The 27,471-nt window shown below is 31.0% G+C and overlaps 1 protein-coding gene across 1 annotated transcript; it reads left to right on the top strand.

Annotated features, from left to right (window-relative positions):
* The first annotated feature begins 3 nt into the window (after positions 1-3).
* Positions 4-17,553, top strand: LOC113389663. The gene is made up of 13 exons (XM_026626680.1): positions 4-87; positions 2,115-2,328; positions 3,101-3,273; positions 7,158-7,251; positions 7,316-7,506; positions 7,599-7,775; positions 10,094-10,181; positions 10,514-10,685; positions 13,814-13,913; positions 15,533-15,607; positions 15,673-15,805; positions 15,863-16,009; positions 17,357-17,553. Exons 1-13 carry the CDS (start codon positions 4-6, stop codon positions 17,551-17,553), a joined length of 1,845 nt encoding a protein of 614 aa, XP_026482465.1.
* The last annotated feature ends 9,918 nt before the right edge of the window (positions 17,554-27,471 follow it).

Raw genomic sequence — 27,471 nt, 5'->3', positions numbered from 1 at the left:
ATGATGGCAACAGATAGATTAAATTTAGACTTGCCAGTAACCTCGATCCATGGATATGGTGACGTTAAAGTTTTTGGACATGATACAGTAAGTTATAAAAAATCACATGACACTTGGTACAATTATTTTCCTTTTTTTATGGGCCGAAAATCGAAAATGAAAATTTTTGCATTTCTCGACGTTTTGAAGGTTTCTGAACATTTTGGCATACCTCAGAAACCAAACGGATGTGTGTGTGTTTTGTATGTCTGCATTTTTTCGTCCACGTTTTCGGGCGCACGGATCAACCGATTTGAATAATTTAAGAAACATTCGATCCCTATTGATAGGGAGATGTGCTGATTAGTTTTTGGCAAAGGCAGGTCCAGCCGTTACGGAGATACGGAGCAAAGAGTGCAGAAAATACAAATCGAGTTTTTGAGAGTACGGAGTAAAAAAATAAAAAATGAAAAATCATTACATCTTTTTTTATTTTCCATAAAATATTTTTGTAATTTTGGATTAGAATTTAAAAAAATTACCCAGGCTAAGCACAGTCTAAGCGCCACTCTGGTACAAATGTTTACCCGAGTGCGTTTAGACTGTTTATGTACCTACTGAAGCACTTTTCCAATTTTGTGAAAACTATTGAAAAATGTGAAAATGCCGCCAAGCTAAGCACAGTATAAGTGAAAATGTCGCAGGAAATTATTTGCAAATGCGTTTAGACTGTGACTATACGAGAGCACTTTTTCAATTTTGTGTAAATTAAGCATATTTTTTTTTTTGAAATTGAATTCGAAATGAAATGACGATTGTTGTTAATGTCCTGGAGATAAATTGATTTATGATTTACAATTGATTTTCTCAGATATAACAAACAAGATAGCAAAAATAATGGAAGTTACAGTATTTGTAATAATAAATTTGAAAACGTTTAAAATTGGGTTTGTCGGTTTTTAAAAACCGATTTTAAAAACCGTTTTTTTTTGGTGAAAATTATGGAATTTGAAAACCGTTTTTTTAACGAAAAAAGTCGTTTTTTACTGTATATGTGGAAAATGACAAATATAACCAAATATGAAATATAGATGAAAGCGTTTTTATTCTTGAAATCATATCGGTTCAATAGCATTTGATATCTCATCAGTCTGCAATGGTTCCCACAAAGGTTTTGTATATATTACATTAGATTTTTATAACAGTGTATATATTAATTTAATTTTATACCAGTGTATATTTTAATTTAAATCAGTGTGACTTCTTCTTGAAGAAGTAACTTCCTCTACTCTAACTCAAAAAGAAGAGTTTTAAACCCTAGAAGCCACAAATTAAAGAACAAAAAACTTAGAATTATTATATCAGGCTTTAAAAACAATTAAGCATAATTTGGTCGCTAGTATGAGAGTATTTTCTATTTCAGAAAATTTTGTGAGTAAACAATAAAGGACACGTCTAAGTAGCAATTCGATAGACGATTGAAATCATATTATATTAAACAAAAAATACAATTAGAATGTTTAAAATTAATTAATTAAAATTGCTCGGAACAAACAATACCCGAGTTTAGCTTAATTGTTTTTAAAACTATAATTGATATTAACAAGTGCGTATCTAATATATTGTTTTATTTTATTTTAATTTAATGAATTTTTGTTATTTATTAATGTATTATTTTTATTTATTCAAAAACTTTCCTATCACTATCATAAAAATATTTTCATTCTTATATGTGAAAATGATGCATGAATAACGAATAATTATTTTCAAAGTTATTAAATCAAGATAAACTTTTATTTTTAGTTCTACTAATTAAAATTAAAATAATTTTGTTTACTATCTATAAATTTGAACAATAAATAAATTCAGTCAAATACTGCTCTAAATTACACTAAATTTGCGGATAAATTACAGAATATTCGAGCAAAAATGTATTTTTTATATAAAATTCGAAAACCGCTTAAAAACGGGTTTTTAGTAAAATTAAAATTTGAAAACCGGTTTTCTGAAATGTCGGTTTTTGTATAAACCCTAGTTTAAAATTTCTCGAATATGTCATTACGGTACGGGAAGTTTTAGCAATTTACCTTAAGGCACGATGCCATACACCACTAGTTTTATTATTATTTCTTCAGCCTCTGGCAGCCATCCAAGGGACCAAGAAGCCCTGTCTGGCACCATGCAGTGTCAACAAACCAGGTTGCGATTCCCGAATGCGAGAATGCAGACGAAGGTACCAGAATCGCACCCCGGTACAAAAACCAGCAGGGGTTGAAGGAGTCGTCGACCCTTTGGCTTTGGAGCCCTGCGGGAGCGGATCGGCCCTGGAAGAATGCCAACAACCTGAAGGTAAAGATAATGGATATAAATATATATATATACATATATATATATAAATAAGTCGGGGTTTTCTTCCTGACGATTTAACTCCAGAACGCACGAACCGATTTCGACAATTTTGCATTCGTTGGAAAGGTCTCGGGCTCCGCAAGGTTTATAGCTAAGAAAATTAGTTGTGCATGGCATCGTGCCCTAATGCAAATTGCTGGAACTTCACTCTTCGTAATTAAAAATTCGAGTAATTACATTAGTGAGAATTATCAGAATTATGCTTGGTTAAGTCAACGAGCAATTCTTGCCGCAAAGAATAATGATGTACACGCACTGAATTTCACCATTCAATCAAAAATTGCTGGCGATTTGGTGACATACCAATAATTCCGACTGGTCTTCCGTTTGACTTCAAACGATTGTAATTTCCAGTTCGCCTTGCGTTCGCAATAACAAGTCGCAAGGCCAATCGCTTAGTGTTTGCGGGATAAATTTCAAATAGTTTATTTAGAAAATTATTGTTTTTCACATAGGCAGTTATACGTTGTCTGTTCACGAGTTGGAAAACCATCCGCTTTGTTTGTGTTAACGTCGAACCGAAAAACAAAAAATGTGGTTTACCAAAGAGCACTTCAATGAAACGGATAATTTGCGGATTCACTTTCATTTACTTAGAGAAGTTCAACTAAAAAACACTTCATTTTTGTAATCGAAATAAATTCATTACTGTTGTATAATAAAATCAACGATCTAGTTTTGGATATAAAAATATATATCTATTTTTGTGCAGAATATTATCCGACCGGGCCAAAGTTGCCTGAAAGGCGGCATTTGCGTACGGGAGATCCCAATGTCCATTTGACTGAAGAAGGCTTTGACTTTTTATATCCTGATGATGGGGTTTCTGAACCTGAAGTCGTCATGATGTATACTTGGACCACTAGAAGTCGGATGACTGTTAAAGTAAGATTTTTGAAATTTTGACAACAGATATATCAATCCATCTATTTTGATACCAAATTGTAAAATTAGCAAAGTTCCATTCAACATTTGTAAATATTTACAATTGTTTGTAAAAGCCACTACGTCGTTAGTACTAGGGTTTATACAAAAACCGACATTTCAGAAAATCTGTTTTCGAATTTTAATTTTACCAGAAAACCGGCTTTGACCGGTTTTCGAATTTTATATAGAAAATAAATTTTTGCTCGAATATCCTGTAATTTATACGCAAATTTAGTGTAATTTAGAGCATTATTTGACTGAATTTATTTATTGTTCACTTTTATAGATAGTAAACAAAATTATTTTAATTTTAATTAGTATAACTAAAAAATAATAGTTTATCTTGATTAAATAACTTTGAAAATAATTATTCGTTATTCATGCATCATTTTCACATATAAGAATGAAAATATTTTTATGATAGTGAAAGGAAAGTTTTTTGAATAAATAAAAATAATTCATTTTTAAATTAAAAAAAAACATTAAATTAAAATAAAATAAAAATATTAGATACATGTTGATACACACTTGTTAATATCAATTTTAGTTTTAAAAACAATTAAGCTAAACTCAGGTATTGTCTGTTCCGAACAATTTTAATTAATTAATTTTAGACATTTTAATTGTTTTTTTGTTTAATAAAATATGATTTAAAAAAAACTGAGAACGTCTATCGAATTGCTACTTAGATTTGTCCTTTGTTTACTCACAAAATTTTCTGAAATAGAAAACACTCTCATACTTGCGACGAAATTATGCTTAATTGTTTTTAAAGCCTGATATAATAATTCCAAGTTTTTTGTTCTTTTATTTGTGGCTTCTAGGGTTTAAAACTCTTTTTTTTAAGTTTGAGTAGAGGAAGTTACTTCTTCAATAAGATGTCACACTGATTGAAATTAATATATACACTGGTATAAAAATCTAAATTAATACAAAACATTTCTGGTAACTATTGCAGACTGATAAGATATCAAATGCTATTGAACCGATATGATTTCGAGAATCAAAACGCTTTCATCTATCCTTTATATTTGACTATATTTGTCATTTTTCATTTTTACAGTGAAAACCGACTTTTTTCACTAAAAAACCGGTTTTCGAATTCCATAATTTTCGCCAAAAAAACGGTTTTTAAAACCGGTTTTTGAAAACCGACAAACCCCAGTTAGTACTATAAGTAATCTTGGTTGCTTGTTTTGAAAAAGTGCTGCTGCACGCGAAGTTTGCATTACACATCAAAAATTTTGACAACAGATATATCAATGCATCTATTTTGATAACATATGGTAAAATTAGCATACTTTTATTCAAAATATTTACAACAATTTGCAAAAACTACAACGTTACTAGTACCGAATGTAATCCTTGGCTTGTTTTTAAAACGTGTTTCTGTACGCACCGTTTGCATTACACGGCAACAGGTACATTAATCGAACTAATTTGAGACCAGCCACAAAAATTAGCAAAGTTTCATTCAAATTTTTAAAATATTTACAACAATTTGCACAAACTACAACGTCACTAGTACCGAAGGTAATCCTTGGCTTGTTTTCAAAATGTGCTCATGTACGCACCGTTTGCATTACACACCTATAATTTTGCCAACTGGTATATCAATACATCTACTTTAGCACTAAATACTAAAATTAGTAAACTTTTATTCAAATTTTTTGAATATTTACAACAATTTGCACAAACTACTACATCACTAGTACTGAAGGTAATTTTTAACTTGCATCCAAAACGTGTTCCTGCACGCACCGTTTGCATTACACTCAGGGCCGGATTTAGAAATTTGGCGCCCCGGGGCACTGACAAAAATGCCGCCCCAACCCTGAAATTTTACGAACTTTCAAACTTTTTTTAAAGCAACCGCGCTGCTTCAGCTGCGAGGGACAAAATATAGAAGCGCGTAAGCGCCGCGTCGCAGTCTAACGAATAAATAATGTTACAGAACTTATGTAAATGTAAACAAAATTTATACTTATTATTATAATATCTTTAAAATATCTTATAATTTAATGTGCATATGTCTTATGATAATTTTTGTCCGCCAAATGTTTCTTTTTCAAATTTTTTTATTGGATTATCGAAACCGCTAAACCTGCCCCCAATAAATTTAAGCAGTTATTTATTCTGTAAATTTTTTTGAATGTTATTGGACGCTTTTTTCTCAAAAACTGAATTATCATTTCTGGCATTTTGGCCCGTATCTTCAAAACAGTTGGACCTGCCTTGACCAATATCTAATCAGCACGTCTCCTTATCAATAGAAATTGAATCATAAATCGGTTGATCCGTGTTCTCGAAATCGACTTGAATAATTAAAAAATCTTAGATTTGTATTAATGGGATGACGTGCTGATTAGCTTTTGGTACAGGCAATTACGAAAAATGGTAATTGAGTTTTGATATTCCTTCTCTTCTTTGCAAAAAGTTCAGAATTTTCGAAAAATTTCAAAATACAAAAAATGTGTTTTAGAAGTCTTTTCTTCATTTTTCAATAAAATGTAAAGCTCTTTATAAAATGTAATTTTCAGTACGGAATGTTTCAGTAATTTGTCTCAAGGCACAATGCCATGAGTCACTAGTTTAAATTATTTTTCGACGCTATAAGCTTGGAAGTGCACAAATACGTGCATTTTAAGAAGGCTCGAGAACTGAAGAACATATTTTTCTTAAACTTTTAGCTTGTTTACGGATTTTTATACTAGCCAAATTGCCAAATTTGATAACTTATTAACCAATTTGATAATTTACGTTCGGAGAGGGAAGCAAAGCATAATAATAAATTTTAGTTATCGTTTATTTCTACCCCAAATTTTGCATTTCTTGCAATAAAAAATGTTGTTAAAGTTGATTATATTGTATAGAATTTTTTTCTCACTATCCAAATTTTGCCGCCCCCCAAAATTTGCCGCCCTGGGCAGTAGCCCCGATTGCCCCTACTGTAAATCCAGCACTGATTACACTTCTAAAATTTTGCCAGCTGGTATATCAATACATCTACTTTAGCACTAAATATTAAAATTAGTAAACTTTTATTCAAAATTTTTGCATATTTACAACAATTTGCAAAAATTACAACGTCACTAGTACCGAAGGTAATCCTTGGCTTGTTTTCAAAACGTATTCCTGGACGCACCGTTTGCACTACACACCTACAATTTTGACAACTAGTACATCAATCAATCTACTTTGATACTAAATACTAAAACTAGCATGCTTCCATTCATCTTCTGTAAATATTTACAACAATTTGCACAATCTGCATCATCACTAGAACCATAGGTGTAATCTTTTGCTTGGTCAAAACGTGCTCCTGTACGGACCGTTTGCATTACACTCCCAAAATTTAGGCAACTGGTGCATCAATCAATTTACTTCGAGACCTATTACTAAAATTGGTGAGCTTTTATTCAAAATTTGTTAATATTTACAACAATTTGCAAAAACTACAACGTCACTGGTATCGCAGGTAATCTTTGGCTAGTTTCCAAAACGTGTTCCTGGACGCACCGTTTGCATTACACACCTACAATTTTGACAATTGGCACATCAATACATCTACTTTAGCACCAGTTACTAAAATTAACGCACTTTTATTCAAAATAAGTAAATATATGCAACAATTTGCAAAAACTACAACGTCACTGGTACCTTAGGCAATGTTTTGCTTGGTTTCAAAAGGTGCTGCTGCACGCACCGTTTGCATTACACTACTAGAATTAAGACATCAAACTATATTAGCACCAAAATTAACAATTCAAAATTTGTAACAATTTATAATCTATGTATATATATATAATATATATATATATATATATATATTTTATTCCCAGGTGATAACTTATGGAGCAACTGTAGTAGGTATTTCAGTACCAGATGCAAGAGGAATGGTTCAAGATGTTTTGCTAGGATTCGACGATTTAGCAGGTAATAATAAAACACTCTTTTACTTATAAAAAAATTAAATACAGTATGTGTTTTCCTCCTTCAGGTTACAGGAGACAAAGCAATCCTTATATAGGCGCAACCTTGGGTCGTGTTGCAAATTACATCGAAAATGCGAACTACAAATATCTCCACGACGAGTACGACTTGAGGCCAAATCGTCCACCACATCATTTTAACGGAGGTCGTAGAGGATTTGATAAAAAATTGTGGACTGCCACTCAGGATGGAACTAAGGTAAAGAATAAAGGACTCAAGTTTATACAAAATGCCTATCATATTTTGTTGATATTAATCCATGTATTATTATTTTTGTTGTGTTTTTCTAGATTATAATGAACCTGGTGTCCGAGTCTGGTGCTGAAGGTTATCCTGGTAAATTGTTGACGTCCATAACCTTCCAGGTGACTGCTGAAAATAGATTTATTGTCAGCATGAGATCTGCAAGTGATTGTTCGACTCCTGTGAGCCTCACACATGCACTGAGACTCAATTTGGCAGGACATGTAAGTAACATAGATTTTTTGGAATTTTTGGGGATCTAAATAGCTAAATCATTCAATCAATTGAAATTTTGTTAGAAGACATTAAAGTAGTCATATTGCAAAATAGTTTGTTCAAATTTTGGAATTCTGGCAACTGTATTGTGACCCCAAGACGTCTTTGAAAATATGACTTTCTTATCTCTCACCTGGATTACTTCTCAACTTTTTGATTAATACACAAAATTTTGTTAGAAACATCATCAATTTTACTATTTGATATTAAAGTAGAAGCATTACAAAATATCCTGCTCAAATTTTGGAGTTTTGTTAACTGTATTGTGACCCCTATACGTGCTTGAAGATGACTTTCTTATCTCTCCCCTGGATCATTTCTCAAATTTTTGCTAAATGCATGAAATTTTGTTAGAAACCTTATAAATTTTAATATTTGATATTAAAGTGGTCGTATTGCAAAATAGTTTGCCGAAAATTTTCGAATTCTGGCAACTGTATTGTAACTCCTAGACATCCTTGAAGATATAACTTTCTCATCCCTCACCTGAATCATTTTTCAAATTTTTGTGAAATGCATAAAATTTTGTTAGAAATTCCATTAGGTTTACTAATAGACATTGAAGTAGTCAAATTGCAAAATAGTTTGCTGAAATTTTGGAATTTTGTTAACTATATTGTGACCCCTAGACATCCTTGAAGACTTGACTTTCTCATCCCTCACCTGAACCATTTTTCAAATTTTTGTGAAATGCATAAAATTTTGTTAGAAATCCCATTAATTTTACTAATAGACTTTGTAATAGTCATATTGCAAAATAATTTGCTGAAATTTCGGAATTCTGGTAACTATATTGTGACCTCTAGACGTCCTTGAAGTTATGACTTTTTCAACTCTCACATGAATCATTTCTCTAATTTTTGTTAAAAACATGAAATTTTGTTAAAAGCTTTATAAATTTGAATATTAGACTTTAAAATAGTTATAATGCAAAACAGTTTGCTAAAATTTCGGGATCCTGGTTACTGTATTGTGACCCCTAAACGTCCTTGAAGATATGACTTTTTCAACCCTCCCCTGGATCATTTTTCAAATTTTTGTTAAAAACATGAAATTTTGTTAATAGCTTTATAAATTTGAATACTAGATATTAAAATAGTTATAATGCAAAATAGTTTGCTAAAATTTCGGGATCCTTGCAACTGTATTGTGACCCCTAGATGACCTTGAAGATATAAGTTTTCCAACTCTCACCTGAATCATTTCTCTAATTTTTATTAAAAACATGAAATTTTGTTAAAAGCTTTATAAATTTGAATATTAGACATTAAAATAGATATAATGCAAAATAGTTTGCTAAATTTTCGGGGTCCTGGTAACTGTATTGTGACCCCTAAACGTCCTTGAAGATATGACTTTTTCAACCCTCCCCTGGATTATTTCTCAAATTTTTGCTAAATGCATGAAATTTTGTTAAAACCTCATCAATTTTACTATTTGACATTAAAATAGAAGCATTACAAAATATTCTGCTCAATTTTTGAAGTTTTGTTAATTATATTATGACCCCTAGACGTCCTTGAAGATATGACTTTCTCATCCCTCACCTGGATCATTTTTCAAATTTTTGTGAAATGCATAAAATTTTGTTAGAAATCCCATTAATTTTACTAATAGACATTGAGGTAGCCATATTGCAAAATAGTTTGCTGAAATTTTGGAATTCTGGTGACTATATTGTGACCCCTAGACATCCTTGAAAATATAACTTTTTCAACTCTCACATGAATTATTTCTCTATTTTTTGTTAAAAACATGAAATTTTGTTAAAAGCTTCAAAAATTTGAATATTAGACATTAAACTAGTTATAATGCAAAATAGTTTGATAAAATTTCGGGATCCTGGTAACTGTATTGTGACCCCTAAACGTCCTTCAATATAAGACTCTCTTATCTCTCCCCTAGATCATTTTTCACATTTTTAGATCATTTTTCACATTTTTGCTAAATGCATGAAATTTTGTTAGAAATCCTATTAATTTTAGTAATAGACATTGAAGTAGTTATATTGCAAAATAGTTTGTTCAAATTTTGGAATTCTGGCAACTGTATTGTGACCCCAAGACGTCTTTGAAAATATGACTTTCTTATCTCTCACCCGGATCATTCATCAAATTTTTGCTAAATGCATGAAATTTTGTTAGAAACCGCATCAATTTTAAAATTGGATATCAAAGTAGTCGTATTGCAGAATTGTTTGTGAAAATTTGGAATTTTGGTAACCTGTAGGTTTAAACCTACAAGTAACTTTTTGTTTTTGTTTCAGGCTGCTGGTCTTTTGGACATCTTTAAACATCGCGTCACTGTCGATGCTGATAAATACGTTGAGAAGAATTTTATGGGATTGCCAACTGGTAAGATATATCTATTTTTTGGTCTATTTACCCATCTGCCCCCTTAAAGGTTGCTGTCATGCTTTTGATGTCCTGTACTTCCAATTTTCTGTGCTTTCTTTTTTGTAAACAAGTCATCCACCAACTACAATCTTCCACTGTTTACTCATTTTATTTCCAAGTGCTTTTTAAATTTGTGCCGGATGCAGATTTTTTTCAAATAGTAGAAGTCTCTTTTGCCAAACTCTTTGCAACTCTTCTTGATTGGTTACCTTGACATCACCATGGCCAATCTCTCCAGATATTTTACCAAGGCATAAAGTAATCTTTTACTCTTCTGTTTTATATTTAAGGTAAATTGCTAAAAGTAGCAGCAACTCAGTACGATTTTCGTGTCGAAAGAAACATTGGAGGGTTGTTAAGAAGATGTGCAAGACGAGGAATTGACCATACATTGTGCTTGACACACCAACCAGAACCGAAGGAGGACGAAGATGATGAGGACAATGTTATTTTTGTAGCCAGGTGAGGGAAAAGTTAAAGAAATATTGAGTGAATTCTTTGTTTCTTGTTCTTGTTTAGAAATTAGTTCCAGTACTTAGGGTTTTGCCAAAGAATTAGGGATATTTTAGGTTGCACTTGGATCATTTCTTATCATGCCAAGAAGATTAATTAATTACTCTAAAATAATCAATTAATGACTTTAGAGATCAATTAATTACTTTTATAATATTAGAACTATACCACAAATATGTGGTGCTGGTACAATTGTAGGAAGCATGGAAGCAGATGTTCATTTTTTTACATTTTATGCAACATGGAAGCAGAAGTTTTGGAAGATAACAAGAGAAACAGAACTCAATGTCCATAAATAACTTCTTTTTCTCAATCTTAAGCTTCCATCCTTTCATTCATATTCCTGCATCAAATTTTTATTCAATCCCTAAATTTTCTCTTATTGCTGAGGTTTTGGAAGAAACCAAATGAAGGAAGACCCAATGTCCATAATTAATTTCTTTTTTTTTAAGCTTCAGCCTCAATTTTTCTTTCATATTCTCAACTAAAATATTCTTTCCATCCCTTCTCTAAGTTATCTCTTCTTGCTGAAGTTTTGGAAGAAACCAAGATAAGGAGTACCAGATGCCAGTAATTAATTTCTTTTTTTTTCAAGCTTCAGCTTCCATTTTTATTAGTCCTCTCGAGACCCTAAACGTTCTCTTCCTGCAGAAATTTTGGTAACAAGGGAAACAATAATAACCTTTCTATTTCTCAAACTTTAGCTTCTATTATTCCTTTCATATTCTTCCCCTAAATTTCCTTTCCATCCCTTCTCTAAGTTTTCTCTTTTTGCTGAAGCTTTGGAAGAAACCAAGAGAAAGTGTACCAGATATCCATAATTAACTTTTTTATTTTCAAGCTTCAGCTTCCATTTTGCCTAGTCCTTTGAAGATCCTAAATTTTCTCTTTTTGCAGAAATTTTGGAAGCAAGGGAAACAATAATTACCTTTTTTCTTCTCAAACTTCAGCTTCTAATTTTTTTTGTCTTGTGCTTTGGCCTTCAAATCCCTGAATGTTCTTGCATAATAAGTTTTTTTTTAAATTACAATATTTATTACAACTGTTAAATAGTTTAACATTTAGTAATAATAATAAAAAATAACACAAATTTAATATACAATAAAAGCAAATAATAATAAAAATAAAATTAATAAATAAAAAAAAACAATACTTACTTCTACAAGAAATGTTAAATGTACGTTTTATCTTAGATATGTAGAAACTCAAATTTTTCTTAATAAACATGTAAATTTTATCAATTGTCATTATAGTACACATACGTGGTCTGTTCAAAAAGTACCCGGAATTTTCGTTTTTTCAAAAAAATATTTATTTATTCGTCTACATTAATGTGGTCCCCTTCAAAGTAGTCCCCCCCAGATATAATACACTTATGCCAGCGTTTTTTCCAATTTTCGAAGCACCCTTGATATTCACTTTTTGATATGTCCTTGAGCACTCTCAGCGATTCGGCCTTTATTTCTTCAATCGAGGAAAACCGCCGTCCTTTCATGGGTCTCTTCAACTTTGGGAATAGAAAAAAGTCACACGGAGCCATATCTGGTGAATTTTTGCACTTTGCAACACTTTATTTCATTTTTTACGCAAAATTTAATACAAATTCTTTGACTTTTCAATTCTTCCATTGTAAAAATCGCCGAGCTCAGAAAAACACGTCGAACCTTAGCGACTACCACAGACAAAGTAAACAGTGAATATAGCTGAAAATTTCATCATACTTTAGGGGCATGTATACCAACACAATAAAAAAAAAATTTTGACAATCAGACACTCCAGACCCGCGAAATTTAATTATTAGTAATTCCGGGTACTTTTTGAACAGACCACGTACTAGAGAATATTATACTAGAATTTAAAAATTGTGTTGCAAACAATTTGCCCTGTAGAGCTCTCCAAAACAACACTTACGTCTATAAGAATTGTTAAATGTACGTTTCATCTTAGATATGTAATAACTCAAAATTTTCTTAGAAAACTTGTAAATTTTAGTATTTGTCATCATAATGGACACATTGAAGAATATTTAGGTGAAATTTCAAAATTGTATTACAATCGGTTTGTCCTGAAGAGCTCTTCAAAACAACACTTGCGTCTATAAGAATTGTTAAATGTACGTTTCATCTTAGATATGTAATAACTCAAAATTTTCTTAGAAAACTTGTAAATTTTAGTATTTGTCATCATAATGGACACATTGAAGAATATTTAGGTGAAATTTCAAAATTGTATTACAATCGGTTTGTCCTGTAGAGCTCTCCAAAACAACACTTACGTCTACAAGAAATGTTAAATGTACGTTTCATCTTAGATATGTAATAAATCAAAATTTTCTTAGAAAACTTGTAAATTTTAGTATTTGTCATCATAATGGACACATTGAAGAATATTTAGGTGAAATTTCAAAATTGTATTACAATCGGTTTGTCCTGAAGAGCTCTTCAAAACAACACTTACGTCTATAAGAATTGTTAAATGTACGTTTCATATTAGATATGTAATAACTCAAAATTTTCTTAGAAAACTTGTAAATTTTATTATTTATCATTATAGTAGACACATTGAAGAATATTATATTCGAATTACAGAATTGTATTACAATCGGTTTGTCCTGAAGAGCTCTCCAAAACAATACTTACCAAAATGTACTTCCTAACCAGGACATTTCTCTACAAAATTATTTAACTTTTAAAATATTTGTGGAACATAAAAAGTGAATTTGACAAACTTATATAAAATTTTATATGCATATATATATATATATATATATATATATATAATAAAATTTCTGAATAATAAAATAATACTAGAAAAACAATAAAGTTGAATTAAAACAATAATTAGTCCAACAATTGCATACTTCCAAAGATCTTTAGACATTTTATTTGTCCATCAATTTTTCCTTAAATTGATTTAATTTAGACAGCAGACTTTTTCCTTTCACAATCTTCATTTGTCCCATTTTATGCTCTCCTGGTCTTTTTTTCTTAGAGTCCGTGTCTCTGATCCGTTTAGAACCTTACTTTAGAATAATTTAATTTAATTTAGGTGCTATTAATAAATTTATTATTTTTTAGGATTTTGCATCCAGATTCTGGTCGCGTTTTGGAAATCTACAGCAACCAGCCTGGTTTGAATTTTAGCACCTGCAACGATCTTCCTGACCATGGATACGATGTAAGTAGTTTAGTGAAAGTTTATTGATCAAGTGATCGATTTTTAAAGGATTTTGGAACCCGCACTTTTGGTTATACGTCGTGATATTTAAAATCATCCCCTTCCCCAACTACATCATAAAATTCCCCAAATAAATCATCCCCCTTCCCCAAATATCACGTGTATTTTTGGTTATGCAAAATTTTTCGAATTAAAATTCATGTAAAAAATAAATACAAGTGCTATTTTACTAGATCCCTCCCTCCCCATATGATATGTTGAGGGTAAAGGAGTTTTTTTTTATAACGAACCGTTTACGCATACCAGATTAGGTCTTTTATCTGGGTATGTCGGGCTCAATATCTTCTGGGTATGCAACCTCTGCTTATCTCTAGCCTAGCATAGAAAAATTTCATATGTAACCACCAATTTTCAATCAGCGAGGATGAAACTAGATAAAATTTACAACATTTCTTAGGGAACACTCTTATAAACTCTGATATAAAAGTTTTGAATAAAAGGACTTTGAATTCGATACTTCATTCTTTAGTAGCAATAAATAGAAAATTTGGGACGACTTGTACGTTGAAAACGCTCCAATGTGGAAGTAAATACAATTTGGGGTTGATTAATGAGGGAAGGGCAGTGGTGCAAAATCTGAAATTCTCTATTTAAATACTAGATATTATAATGTTTTTATTGCATTAGTTTCATTTGATTCTGCTCGTTCATTTTTTTTTTCTATACTTGGAGCTTGTACGTTGCAAATGATTCAGCATAGACGTAAGTACAATTTGTGGTTGATTGGAGACGTAAGGGCAGAGGTACAAAACCTGAAATTAAGTAATTTAAAACTAAATATTATATTGCTTATAATGCCTTGATATAATTTGATAATTTCAGTTCAATATAAATGTTCCCATACTAAATGCCTTAACATTATTTTAGGGATAATTTGTGACAAAACGGTGGTTGTAATTTTTATAAAAATCTGTGATTTTATAATATTATTATCAAAGATTATTTTTTTATTTTTTGACCTCAATACAGACTTTTTTTCTGCACTATATTACCTATCTTCACGAAACATCTCATATTAGGGCGGTCCGGCCGTCATGGGGTACTGATTTTAGTAGCTATTTTCGATTTTTTTTTGGTTTAATTTTGGTGGTGCAAATTAGTACAAATTCGAATTAATCAATTTTCGTTTAATTTTATTTATTTTCTTCAAAACAAAAAGTGGTCTTGCTAGCTTAATATTAAAGCTGGCAGCGTCACGTGTTTTTTTCAAACGGCACGTAGTACTAAATTTTTTTGTGGTGCAAATTAGTGCAAAATAAGTACTAAATAATACAACAGGCCCGGATCGATTTTGCTAATTTGGTCTTGCTAGCTTGAGAGAGGTAACACTTTTATACACTCCGATATAAAAGTTTTGAATAAAACCAACTTTGAATTCGATATTTCATTCTTTAGTAGAAAATTCGAGACATTATTTTGGTTTTTGTCAAATAACTCAAAAATATCATATGGAACTACCTCTTTTCAGTTAGTTAGGGTGCTTTTATTAAAACATTGGTAGCAAATATTATGGTAAAAAAGTCTGGAGAAAATTTAGGTCTATTATTATTGTTTTTTAGTTATTGCCTGAAGATCCCGACGATAAAGAAAACGTGTACTTGAGGCCAGTCGACACAGTTAACGAATACACCCAGGTAAAAAAAATTAAATAAATCACTTTAATATTATTTACTATATCACTAACATTTTTTATTATTAGGTTATAGAAGATGATATAGATTTTGAAATGTTTCCTGAAGATGACGAGGAAGAAGAAGAAGAAGACATGGCCAAAGCTCATGTAGAAGGTGACCTGAGCGAAGCTGAATTAAATTTGAGCCCTTCAGAAATTGGTAACATTTGAAAATAATGCATGAAATAATTTTTGTTTATTTAATTTTCTTCTGCAGAAGCTCGTCTGGCGTTTCGGAAACAAAGTGCAGCGGCCAAAAAATCAGACGTTTACCAAAGAATTTCTTTGATCACCAAGAAAGGAATAGAAGCCAAGAGCTCCGTGGAAGCCACTGCAGAAGAACAACTTGTTCCTGTCAAAATACGTAAATAAAAATATTAACTAGTGGTGTATGGCATCGTGCTTTAAGGCAAATTGCTAGAACTTCCCGTACGGTAATGAAATATTCGAGAAATTTTAAACGTTTTCAAATAAATTATTATTACAAATACTGTAACTTTCATTATTTTTGCTATCTTATTGTTATATCTGAGCAAATCAAATGTAAATCATAAATCAATTTATCTCCAGAACGTTAACAATCGTCATTTAATTTCGAATTCAATTTCAAAAAAAAAATAGTTGCCTAATTTACACAAAATTGAAAAAGTGCTCCCGTATAGTCACAGTCTAAACATTATTTGCAAATAATTCTATAATAATTTTCGCTTATACTGTGCTTAGCTTGGCGGCATTTTCACATTTTTCAATAGTTTTCACAAAATTGGAAAAGTGCTCCGGTATATAAACAGTCTAAACGCACTTGGGTGAACATTTGTACCAGAGTGGCGCTTAGACTGGGCAATTTTTTGAATTTTTAATCCAAAATTACAACTACTGAGGCGCATTTCATCGTGCCTTAAGGCAAATTGCTGGAACTTCCCGTACCAAAAATTATTTTTTTTTCAAAAGTAACATTTTTGAAAAAAAAATTACTCTGAAAAATTAGATTTTTGAGAAACTATACTTTTGACAAAAAATTACTTTTTTTTTGAAAAAAAAAAGACTTTTAGGAAAAAAGTATTTTGAAATATTTTGGAAATTCTGAACTTTTTTTCGTACTGCTTTAACTGCATAGACACGAAATCTAGAAGCGCGTAAGCGCCGCGTCGCTGTCTTACGGATGAACATTAATACGGAACCCATGGGAATGTAAACAAAATTTGTACTTATTGTTAAAATCTCTATAAAATATCTGATAATTTGATGTGCATATGTCTAATGATCATTTTTGACCGCCAAATGGCTTTTTTTTTACCTTTTTTACTAGATCTCCGAAACCGATAGACCTGCCTTCATGAAAATTTGATCAGTTCTTCATCTTGTCAATACAAGTAAAATGTTTTTTGAATTATTCAAATCGGACGCTCCGTTCTCTTAAAAACTGAGTTACCGTTTTCGGCACTTTTTTCCCCGTATTTTCGGAACGGCTAAACCTGCTTTCGCCAGAAACTAATCAGCTCGTCTGTTTTTAGAATTATTCAAATCGCTTCATCCGTCTTCCCGAAATTGTCGACGAAAATTTGTATCCACACTCACACACATCCATTTTTTCTGAAGAATGCCAGTAAAATGTTCAGAAACCTTCAAAACGTCGAGATATGCAAAAATTTTTATTTTTGATTTTTAATTAAATTAATAAGTAACTTTTTCTAATTCAATCTTTCCCCAGAGCGTAAAGTTTCCGATCCCGATGCCGGCGGTGCCGAATGGTGGGGCAAGACACCACCAGGAGCTGAAGATTTGTACGAATCAGCCAGGGAAGCAAGGATGAAGGCTTTGAAAGGGTTTGATGAGACTAGTGAACATGGTGCTGCTTGTTCTAAGGATTGCCCTTGTAGACTTACTGAGGATCAACGACTCAAGTAAGGAAAGATAATAGACATATAAGTAAATAGAAAGGTAGATAAGTCGAGATCTTTCCACTGACATTTTATATAATTAGTGATAAATTATCTCAGACTGCTAGATTGTGAATTTTTACAATGAACGTGAAAGAGGCCCCCATGGTGAATAGTTATCTGACCAAGATTTTTTAATTAAAGCTTCTTTAGGCGCGACATGAGTGTAAATCCGTACAAATGCAACGGAAATTGTTACGGCAAGGTCAAGTGAGAGTCATTCGCTCTCGATGTTATGATTTCTATACGGGTCGTATTTGTGCGAGGCTTCTTGGTATGCGTGACTTTATACGTGCGTACGTCACCGAAAGCGTGAAGCACATCGTTCAAATTTCCGGTGTTAAGTCGAAACATTTTAAGGTTAAATAGTAGTATAAATCGTGAGTTAATAAAAAATGTCTGAATCGGAAGAATATTTTACCCCGTCCCCCATAAACAATTGTAGTGCAAATAATGAAACAAATGAAAAATCTGCGCTGCGTAAGAAATGTAAGTTTATTGAAGTAATTTATATTATTCGAGTTTTTCGATGTTACTATATACCTTTGAGGTTATTACAAAAATGGAAAATATTTTTATAGGCAAGACAGATACTACAGTTGCTCAAAGAATGAAACTGTATCGCCAGCGAAATAGTCAAAACAAACAAGCTGTCAATAAACGTATGTTAATTTTAATTACATGATAAATGAAATTGTGAAAACAATATTTCTTTTTTGGAAATTTAAAGAAAGTTTACATGTTTCTCTTTCATGATGACTATGAAGACTAATTTTAATTTATTATAATAGTAATTATAAATATTGATGCATATTCAAAGCCTCTTACAAACTCTGAAAGATCAAGATTACATCGTCAAACAAAACAACTGCAGGAAAATACATCGGTTACTGCCAATTTATTAGAAAATCTTGAGCCAGGTATCAATTTAGATGTTAATGTCAACACCAATGACATAAGTAAGAATCTTTTTTCGCTATTTGACTCCTGAAAAACGCTACAACTATTCACATTTAAACATAATATTATGTTATTTTTTTAGATGAAAGTACTTCTCTAACTTTTTCTGATACAGCAACTACATCACGTCAATTGCAAATTAATGGTTCTGCATATAATGTGACTAATAATGTGACAAAAACTGATCTTTTGCAAGAGTCAAATGAAGTATTTAAACTTCCATATAAAGACTTCAATTTGTTTAGGAATGCACAAGAATTGTTTGAAAAACAATTTACAAATGATAACTTTGGCCATGTATGTTTTGTGTGTGATCGACTTTGGTTTCAAAGTGACTTAAAAATATTAAATAAAGCTCAAAAACAAAGTCTTAATTTTGGTTTTTTGAATATTGATTCAAATAATCAGGTTGGATGTCAAACTTGTCGAAAGGCATTAAATTCGAGTAAAATTCCCACTTTGTGTAAATTTAACGGGTTTGTATTTCCACCTATACCTAATTATCTATCTAAACTAGATACTGTATCTGAAATGTTTACTTCACCTAGGTTGTGTTCCATGCAAATTAGACGATTGTGACATGCAAATGGACAATTTGGAATATTTGGACAAATTGTAAATGTGTCTGTTGACGTTGATAATATGGTTAATTTATTTCCTCGTGATATTGATGATGATCATTGCATTAACGTTCACATGAAAAAGAAAATGATTCATAGATCAAGCTATGTACAGGTCTTGATAAATAAAATACATATAAAAGTATGGCTTCAATTTTGTAGGCAAGACAGATATTACAGCTGTTCATAGAATGAGACTGTATAGCCAGCGAAAAAGTAAAAAATACAAACAGTCAACATAATTCACTATGTAAACGAATATTATAGAATTTATTAATCAGCAATTACTCCATTTTTCTAATGAAGGTTCAAGTCCCAAATGCTAATTACAATGACAAACCGATCATGTCATATTTGAAATATGACTTTAATTACATTATTGTGTTTAAATATTATACATATTTTAATGCTATTATAAATGAAATGTGTATAATGGTTGACACTAATAGATGTGTGCATCACGAATGTTACCGTATCACTAATATACATTGTTATATGATGTATTTATTTTTACTTAAATGCCATCTTGTACAGTGGTTTAGTGGAAATAAGTTTTAATTTAATCGCTTGTGATCCTTACGCGCACTCTTTTTTTGCCTTAGGCAACTGAAAATGCTAGAGGAACTTCGTGAGCAAGAAGAAGCCGAAAACGAGCGAAGGCGGAAAGAACAAGAAGACATGGCTTTTGCTGAACAGCAAAGGCTTGCAGAAGAAGCCGAAGCAGCTCGTCAGTATAATTTTATTAAAATTTTATTGATTTAATTAAAGTAATTTATGGAGTTTTGTTGATCAGGTTTGAGAGCACTGGAGGAAGAAATGAGAAGAAAACTGGAAGAGCAGGAAGCTGAAGAAGGAGAGGATGAAGGTCCTGGTGGAAGCGAGGAAGGGGAAGGAGAAGGAGAAGATGAGGTTTACACTTTGGCACTTTCCTGCCCAAATATTACTTAAGGGGCACAACTAGTGTGAAATTTTCAAAAAATCTAATTTTCAATTTATTCATATTTCGATAGGTTATATCTTTAAAAATAACATACCAAAATTTTGAATCGATATCTTAAATAGTTTTTGAGTCACAGCCATTCAAAGAATATACATATAGTATATAGTGAAACGATCATTTAATCTTTAAACGCGTTTTTCTCGAAACAACATTTTCAGAATTTGCTGCAGCGATTACTCAAAAACAAATGATCCGATCACTATCGATTATTTTTTACATGTACTATGTATAGTTCTCCGTAAAATAAACTATCGATTTTTTGATCGGATCAAAAATCGAATTTTGGCAGTCCAAAAACGACCAAAATTTTGGGTAAAATTCGACTTTTTTTTAAAAAACGCTGTCGTTTTGACAATTTTTGATTTTGTTTCTTTATCGTAGTTCATTTTACAGACAATATTATCTAGTTTAACGAGATATTTTTTTTTAAATTTCATCCACGTAGAAGGCCGGAATCATTGCAGAAGTGAAGGTAGTGATGTGCCAAGTCGAATCAAGTGATTCGAATCATTCGAATCAAGCCTTTAACGACTTGATTCGAATCAGATTTTACTTGATTCGAATCAACTCGTATCAAGCCGCGAAATATTTACTGTGATAAAACATGTGTGAACATTAATTTTCATAAATATAAAAAAAATGTTTTAATTTAATTCAATATTATAATAATATAAATAATAATAATATTAATATAAAAAATAATAATAATAAATATAAAAAATAAATCTTGAATTAAATCATGCGAGTCACCCCGCCTTTAATACGCTTAAATGTATCACCCGACTCCAATTTATATGACTTTAACCGCATTCAAGTCGATATGAATTCATCCGAGTTCCTATGACTCAAACCGACTTATCCCGACTTCAAGTCGTTATGAATTGATTCGAGTTCCTATGACTCAAACCGACTTATCCCGACTTCAAGTCGTTATGAATTGATTCGAGTTCCTATGACTCAAACCGACTTATCCCGACTTCAAGTCGTTATGAATTATTCGAGTTCCTATGACTCAAACCGACTTATCCCGACTTCAAGTCGTTATGAATTAATTCGAGTTCCTATGACTCAAACCGACTTATCCCGACTTCAAGTCGTTATGAATTAATTCGAGTTCCTATGACTCAAACCGACTTATCCCGACTTCAAGTCGTTATGAATTGATTCGAGTTCCTATGACTCAAACCGACTTATCCCGACTTCAAGTCGTTATGAATTAATTCGAGTTCCTATGACTCAAACCGACTTATCCCGACTTCAAGTCGTTATGAATTGATTCGAGTTCCTATGACTCAAACCGACTTATCTCGACTTCAAGTCGTTATGAATTGATTCGAGTTCCTATGACTCAAACCGACTTATCCCGACTTCAAGTCGTTATGAATTAATTCGAGTTCCTATGACTCAAACCGACTTATCCCGACTTCAAGTCGTTATGAATTAATTCGAGTTCCTATGACTCAAACCGACTTATCCCGACTTCAAGTCGTTATGAATTGATTCGAGTTCCTATGACTCAAACCGACTTATCTCGACTTCAAGTCGTTATGAATTAATTCGAGTTCCTATGACTCAAACCGACTTATCCCGACTTCAAGTCGTTATGAATTTATCCGAGTTCATATGGCTCAAACTGAATCATACCGACTTGAGTTCGAAACATGTGTCCGTGTTTAGCGTATCGACTTATCAAGATGCTGTGCGTATGGGTGTTTGTTTATTTTTGACTAAGCGCTGAGAGCAAATTTGTTCATGAAATATAAAAAACTCATTTAGATAATAAATACGCGATTTAGATTTTAATTATTATCAAAATAAACTACACAACGAGTTTTATACACATACAAAATTATCATATTTTAATTATGCAAGTAATAGCAAATTCACACAAATGAAATAATATCAATCTTTACAGTAGTGGATTGAATTTTAAGTCATTCGTAAGACGTTAGATTCAGCCCCCTGTTTAGATTAGATCTGAACAATCAATAATATACACATGCATTCGTTCAACGTAAGATTAAGAATATTGTTTTATATGCTTTAGTGATAGAGAAGTGTTTGGTTATATTTTACTGTAAATTCACTTGAAATATTAGTTATATTTGTAGCTAGTTTATTATTATATATATAATATAAATGTATTCATCTCTGCACTTTTTGGAATTAATTGCTTACTAAATTAATTATTTCACTTATAAAATTATTAACATGATATTATTTCTTCTCTTAAATTATAATTGTTCATATATGAACTTGATTCGAATTGATTCGAATCATGATTCGAATCAGGTTTTTTTCTGATTCGAATCATTCGAATCAGGAAATTTTCGAGTCGGCACATCACTAAGTGAAGGGTCTTTTTTTTTGTCGCGCCGTTGGAGATCGATGATAACTTAAAAAATATTTCTTTTTTTTTTCAAAAATTTTACTATGTGTTCTTATAAACATGTATAAATATATTTCTATAATTTTGAAATGATTGATAAAGAAGTTTTTTTAATATAAAGTCTCAAAAATCACCTTTTTTAGGCGGTTACACTAGTTGTGCCCCTTAACCTAATTTTGATTTACTTTATTTTTTTAGGATGAGTACGGTCTAGGTGGTGACTATGGCTATGGCTACGGAGGCAGAGATTCTTTGAGATATCAAAAAGGCGCCCATCGTGTTGGTCTGGAAGAGGTCGATAGTACCTTAAGGGACCCTGTGTGCAAAGCCTGCAAGGAACCTTCTGAGGACGAGTACGAGGTTGCAGTTAGCGAATCGGAGGTGAGGAATAAAATATTTAATTTCTACATAAAAAGATGTAAAGAAAATGATTAAAAATAAGTTTACTGCCATTTTGGTATGTCTTAACGTTACTATTTTAAAGTACAGGGCAACTAGTGGTGTATGGCATCGTGCCTTAAGGCAAATTGCTGGACCTTCCCGTACCGTAATGAAATACGCGAGAAATTTTAAACGTTTTCAAATATATTATTACAAATACTATAACTTTCATTATTTTTCCTATCTTGTTATATGTGAGCAAGTCAAATGCAAATAATAAATCAATTTATCTCCAGAACATTAACAATCGTTATTTCATTTCGAATTCAATTTCAAAAAAATTGAAAGTTGCCTTATTTACACAAAATTGAAAAAGCGCTCCCGTATAGTCACAGTCTAAACGCATTTGCAAGCAATTCTGTGCGACATTTTCACTTATACTGTGCTTAGCCTGGCGGCATTTTCACATTTTTCAATAGTTTTCACAAAATTGTATAAGTGCTTCTTTACATAAACAGTCTAAACGCACTTGGCTAAACATTTGTACCAGAGCGGCGCTTAGACTGTGCTTAGCCTGGGTAATTTTTTGAATTTTTAATCTAAAATTACAAAAATATTTTATGAAAAATAAAAAAGATGTAATATTTTTTAATCCTCAAAATTAATTATTTTGTTAAAACAAGCAGAAAGTTCTTTGAATCATTCAAATCGGACGCTTAGTTTACTCAAAAACTGCAATTTTTTGCACATTTAGCTCTGTATCTTCGCAATGACGGGACCTGTCTTTGCCAAAAACTAATCTCCTCTTCTCCCAATCATTACAAATTGACTGTTTTTTAGATCATTCAAATCCGATACACCGTTCTCTCAAAAACTCGATTTGTATTTTGTGCACTCTTTGCTACGTATCTCCGTAACGGCTCGACCTGCCTTTGCCAAAAACTAATCAGCACATCTCCCTATCAATAGAAATCGAATGTTCTTTAAACCATCCAAATTGGTTGATCCGTGCGCCCGAAAACGTGGAGGCTCATGGTAAACTATTTAAATAAAGTATTTTTGTCGTTAGTTTTTTTTTGGTTTTGAGCACTGTTGTTTAGTTTACGTTACCTGAATTTATAAAGCAGTTGGAGGAGGAATAAATAAATTAGCAGAAAATTGAAAAAAATAATTTTGATACCATCAAATTGTGGAACATTTGAGTTTTCTATATCAGATCTTTAAATTGTGTCTCTATTTTAATTTAATATATATATATATATATATATATATATATATATATATATATATATATATATATAGTTTAGGGTGGTCCTTAATATGGACATTTTTTAATTTCTTTGCTCCCAAGGGCCCAAATGGTTCCAAATTGATAAAAAACAATTTTCTGAAAGTTTTAGCTCTTAATATTGTTTTTTAGATAGAGCGCAATTCAATCAAAGTTTTGTATGGAACTAGCATGAAAAAATATTCAAAAATTTAGCAGAGCGTCGAATTTTCAATATAAAATGACACGAATTTTCACATTTAATTCATTTGTTGCTAAGTTATACCTAACATTTTTTTTAATTTTCAAATTTTTTTCCATGCTATTTTCATACGAAGTTTGATTGAATAGCGCACTATCTAAAAGTTAATATTAAGAGCTAAAACTTCCAGAGAATTGTTTTTTATCAATTCGGAACCATTTGAGCCCTTGGGAGCAAGAAAATTCGAAAATGTCTATATTAAGGACCAACCTAAATTATATATGCATATATATCCTTGTCATTATATTAAGGAGATTTTCTTTTTATTTAGGAAGGAGACGAAGAAGGTGTTACATCTGATATTGCACTTTTGAGAAAATTAGGACCACCAGCAAGTTTTATAGAAGGAAAAGAAGGTGCTAAATATTATAAAAATTGTGCAATTGGACTGCAAACTCAAAAATATCCTGATGCCTTACACCATGTAAGTATAAAAGAAAAACACTCATGTATTTATAATTGTTTGGATTTTATTCTTGCAAAGAGTTGCTATTTTTCTCACATTTATATTTTTTTGTAATATATATATATATATATCTATATATATATATATTATATATATATGTTAAAGTAGTTAATTTTGATGTTGAGAAATATGAGTAAGTTCTTCAAGGGCATACATCAAATAAAAGGCAAAGATTTAGAAGTTAATCTTTAATTTTTCCAAACGTTTCGACATAGTATTTTATGTCATCATCAGTGGATCTACAGAATGAATATTGAAAAATTAATATAATCTAGGAAAAAATGACAGAAATTGGAAAAAGAACTATAGATATAAGTAATATAATTATAGCAATAACAATTATACTTAACAGATAGATAAACAAGAGAAATGAAAAGTAAAAAGAAATATATATAAACATACAAAAGCGTAATATATATACATAAATATACACACAAACAAACATGTATATATGATATGCATGTAAAACACGTACACATATGCATATATACATACGAACAATACGTATATATAAACATATACATACGGACATGTACATATGTATATATACACATATATACATACATACACATACACATATACATATATACATACATACACACATATATATATATATATATATATATATATATATATACATATACACATACATATATATATACATATACATACACATACATACATATGCAATACAGACACATACACATATATAGACAATGAAGGTAACTTACATAAATATGGTCTTACATCAGTAGCTAGCGCTAGGAACACAATTTTGCACTATCATATATACATTAACTTGTTTTTTTATATATAATTTGTTGAACAGAGTATGGCAAAATATTTGTGAAATATATAATATATTTTGGCACAGAGAACGTAGTTTATGTGACAGAGCCCGAGGCTGTAGTAACATGTGTTTAAAAATTATTTGAAGAGACCGTTTGAGGGAATAGTTGGCGGGTTTTTTTACAATCAGTGTTTCTAAGTATGGGTGAGAGGCTAAGAATCAAAGTTCGGGATCGGACCGCGTAAGGGTAGGTTTACAGGTTCGGAATTACGTAGGTTAAGAGGAAACAAATTTGGAAATATTATTAAGTATCACCTGATAATTTTCACAGAGTAAGGAGGCATCATGGCGTTTATTAATACAAAATTTCGAGGTGCTGATCAGACAAGATTCAGCAAATCTTCTCTGAATAATGTTCCGTTCGTGATAAAGTATACTAGCGTTATAAAAGTCAAAAGAATGTTTAAATTTTTTTATATGTTCTGTTATCATAGTTTGATTTTGTCGTGGGTTTTTAGAGTTATTATCATGTTGTTTTAGTCGTTTTATTAAATTTTGTCCAGTTTCACCTATGTAAATGGAATCACAATCATTGCATTTTAATTTATAAACAATATTTGATGTGCGTTCCAAACTAGTGGGTGATTTGAGGTTGGAAAAAAGGGAGCTAAGGGTTAAGTCTATGTTACAAATTAATCTTAAGTCGACCTTGTGGAAATATATGTATGTATATATGTCTGTATATGGATATATATGTATGTATGTATATATGTCTATATATGTGTATGTGTCTGTATTGCATATGTATGTATGTGTATGTATATGTATATATATATATGTATGTGTATATGTATATATATAGTGGGTGATTTGAGGTTGGAAAAAAGGGAGCTAAGGGTTAAGTCTATGTTACAAATTAATCTTAAGTCGACCTTGTGGAAATATATGTATGTATATATGTCTGTATGTGGATATATATGTATGTATGTATATATGTCTATATATGTGTATGTGTCTGTATTGCATATGTATGTATGTGTATGTATATGTATATATATATATATATATGTGTGTATGTATGTATATATGTATATGTGTATGTGTATGTATGTATATATGTGTATATATACATATGTACATGTCCGTATGTATATGTTTATATATACGTATTGTTCGTATGTATATATGCATATGTGTACGTGTTTTTACATGCATCATATATACATGTTTGTTTGTGTGTATATTTATGTATTATATTACGCTTTTGTATGTTTATATATATTTCTTTTTACTTTTCATTTCTCTTGTTTATCTATCTGTTAGTATAATTGTTATTGCTATAATTATATTACGTATATCTATAGTTCTTTTCCAATTTCTGTCATTTTTTCCTAGATTTTTAATTTTTCAATATTCATTCTGTAGATCCACTGATGATGACATAAAATACTACTGTCGAAAAACGTTTGGAAAAATTAAAGATTAACTTCTAAATCTTTGCCTTTTATTTGATGTATGCCCTTGAAGAACTTACTCATATATATATATATATATATATATATATATATATATATATATATATATATATAATTCCCTTCACCTTTTACCTTTTTTAGAAAAACTTTCCCTCAATCATCCTCCATCCTGGTGACTTCTACTGCCACAAAACCGAGTACAGATTCGGCCTGAAGGTTCGTCCTGGTGTCCTGATTAAAAAGGATGTTTCCACTGAAATTTCTCCAGAAGATGAT

The sequence above is a fragment of the Ctenocephalides felis genome, unplaced genomic scaffold (genome assembly GCF_003426905.1).
Source record: "Ctenocephalides felis isolate EL2017-DRISC unplaced genomic scaffold, ASM342690v1 CF-g0.4_SCAFFOLD_03573, whole genome shotgun sequence".
NCBI lineage: Eukaryota > Metazoa > Arthropoda > Insecta > Siphonaptera > Pulicidae > Ctenocephalides > Ctenocephalides felis.
This window is presented reverse-complemented; position numbering and strand designations above follow the sequence as displayed.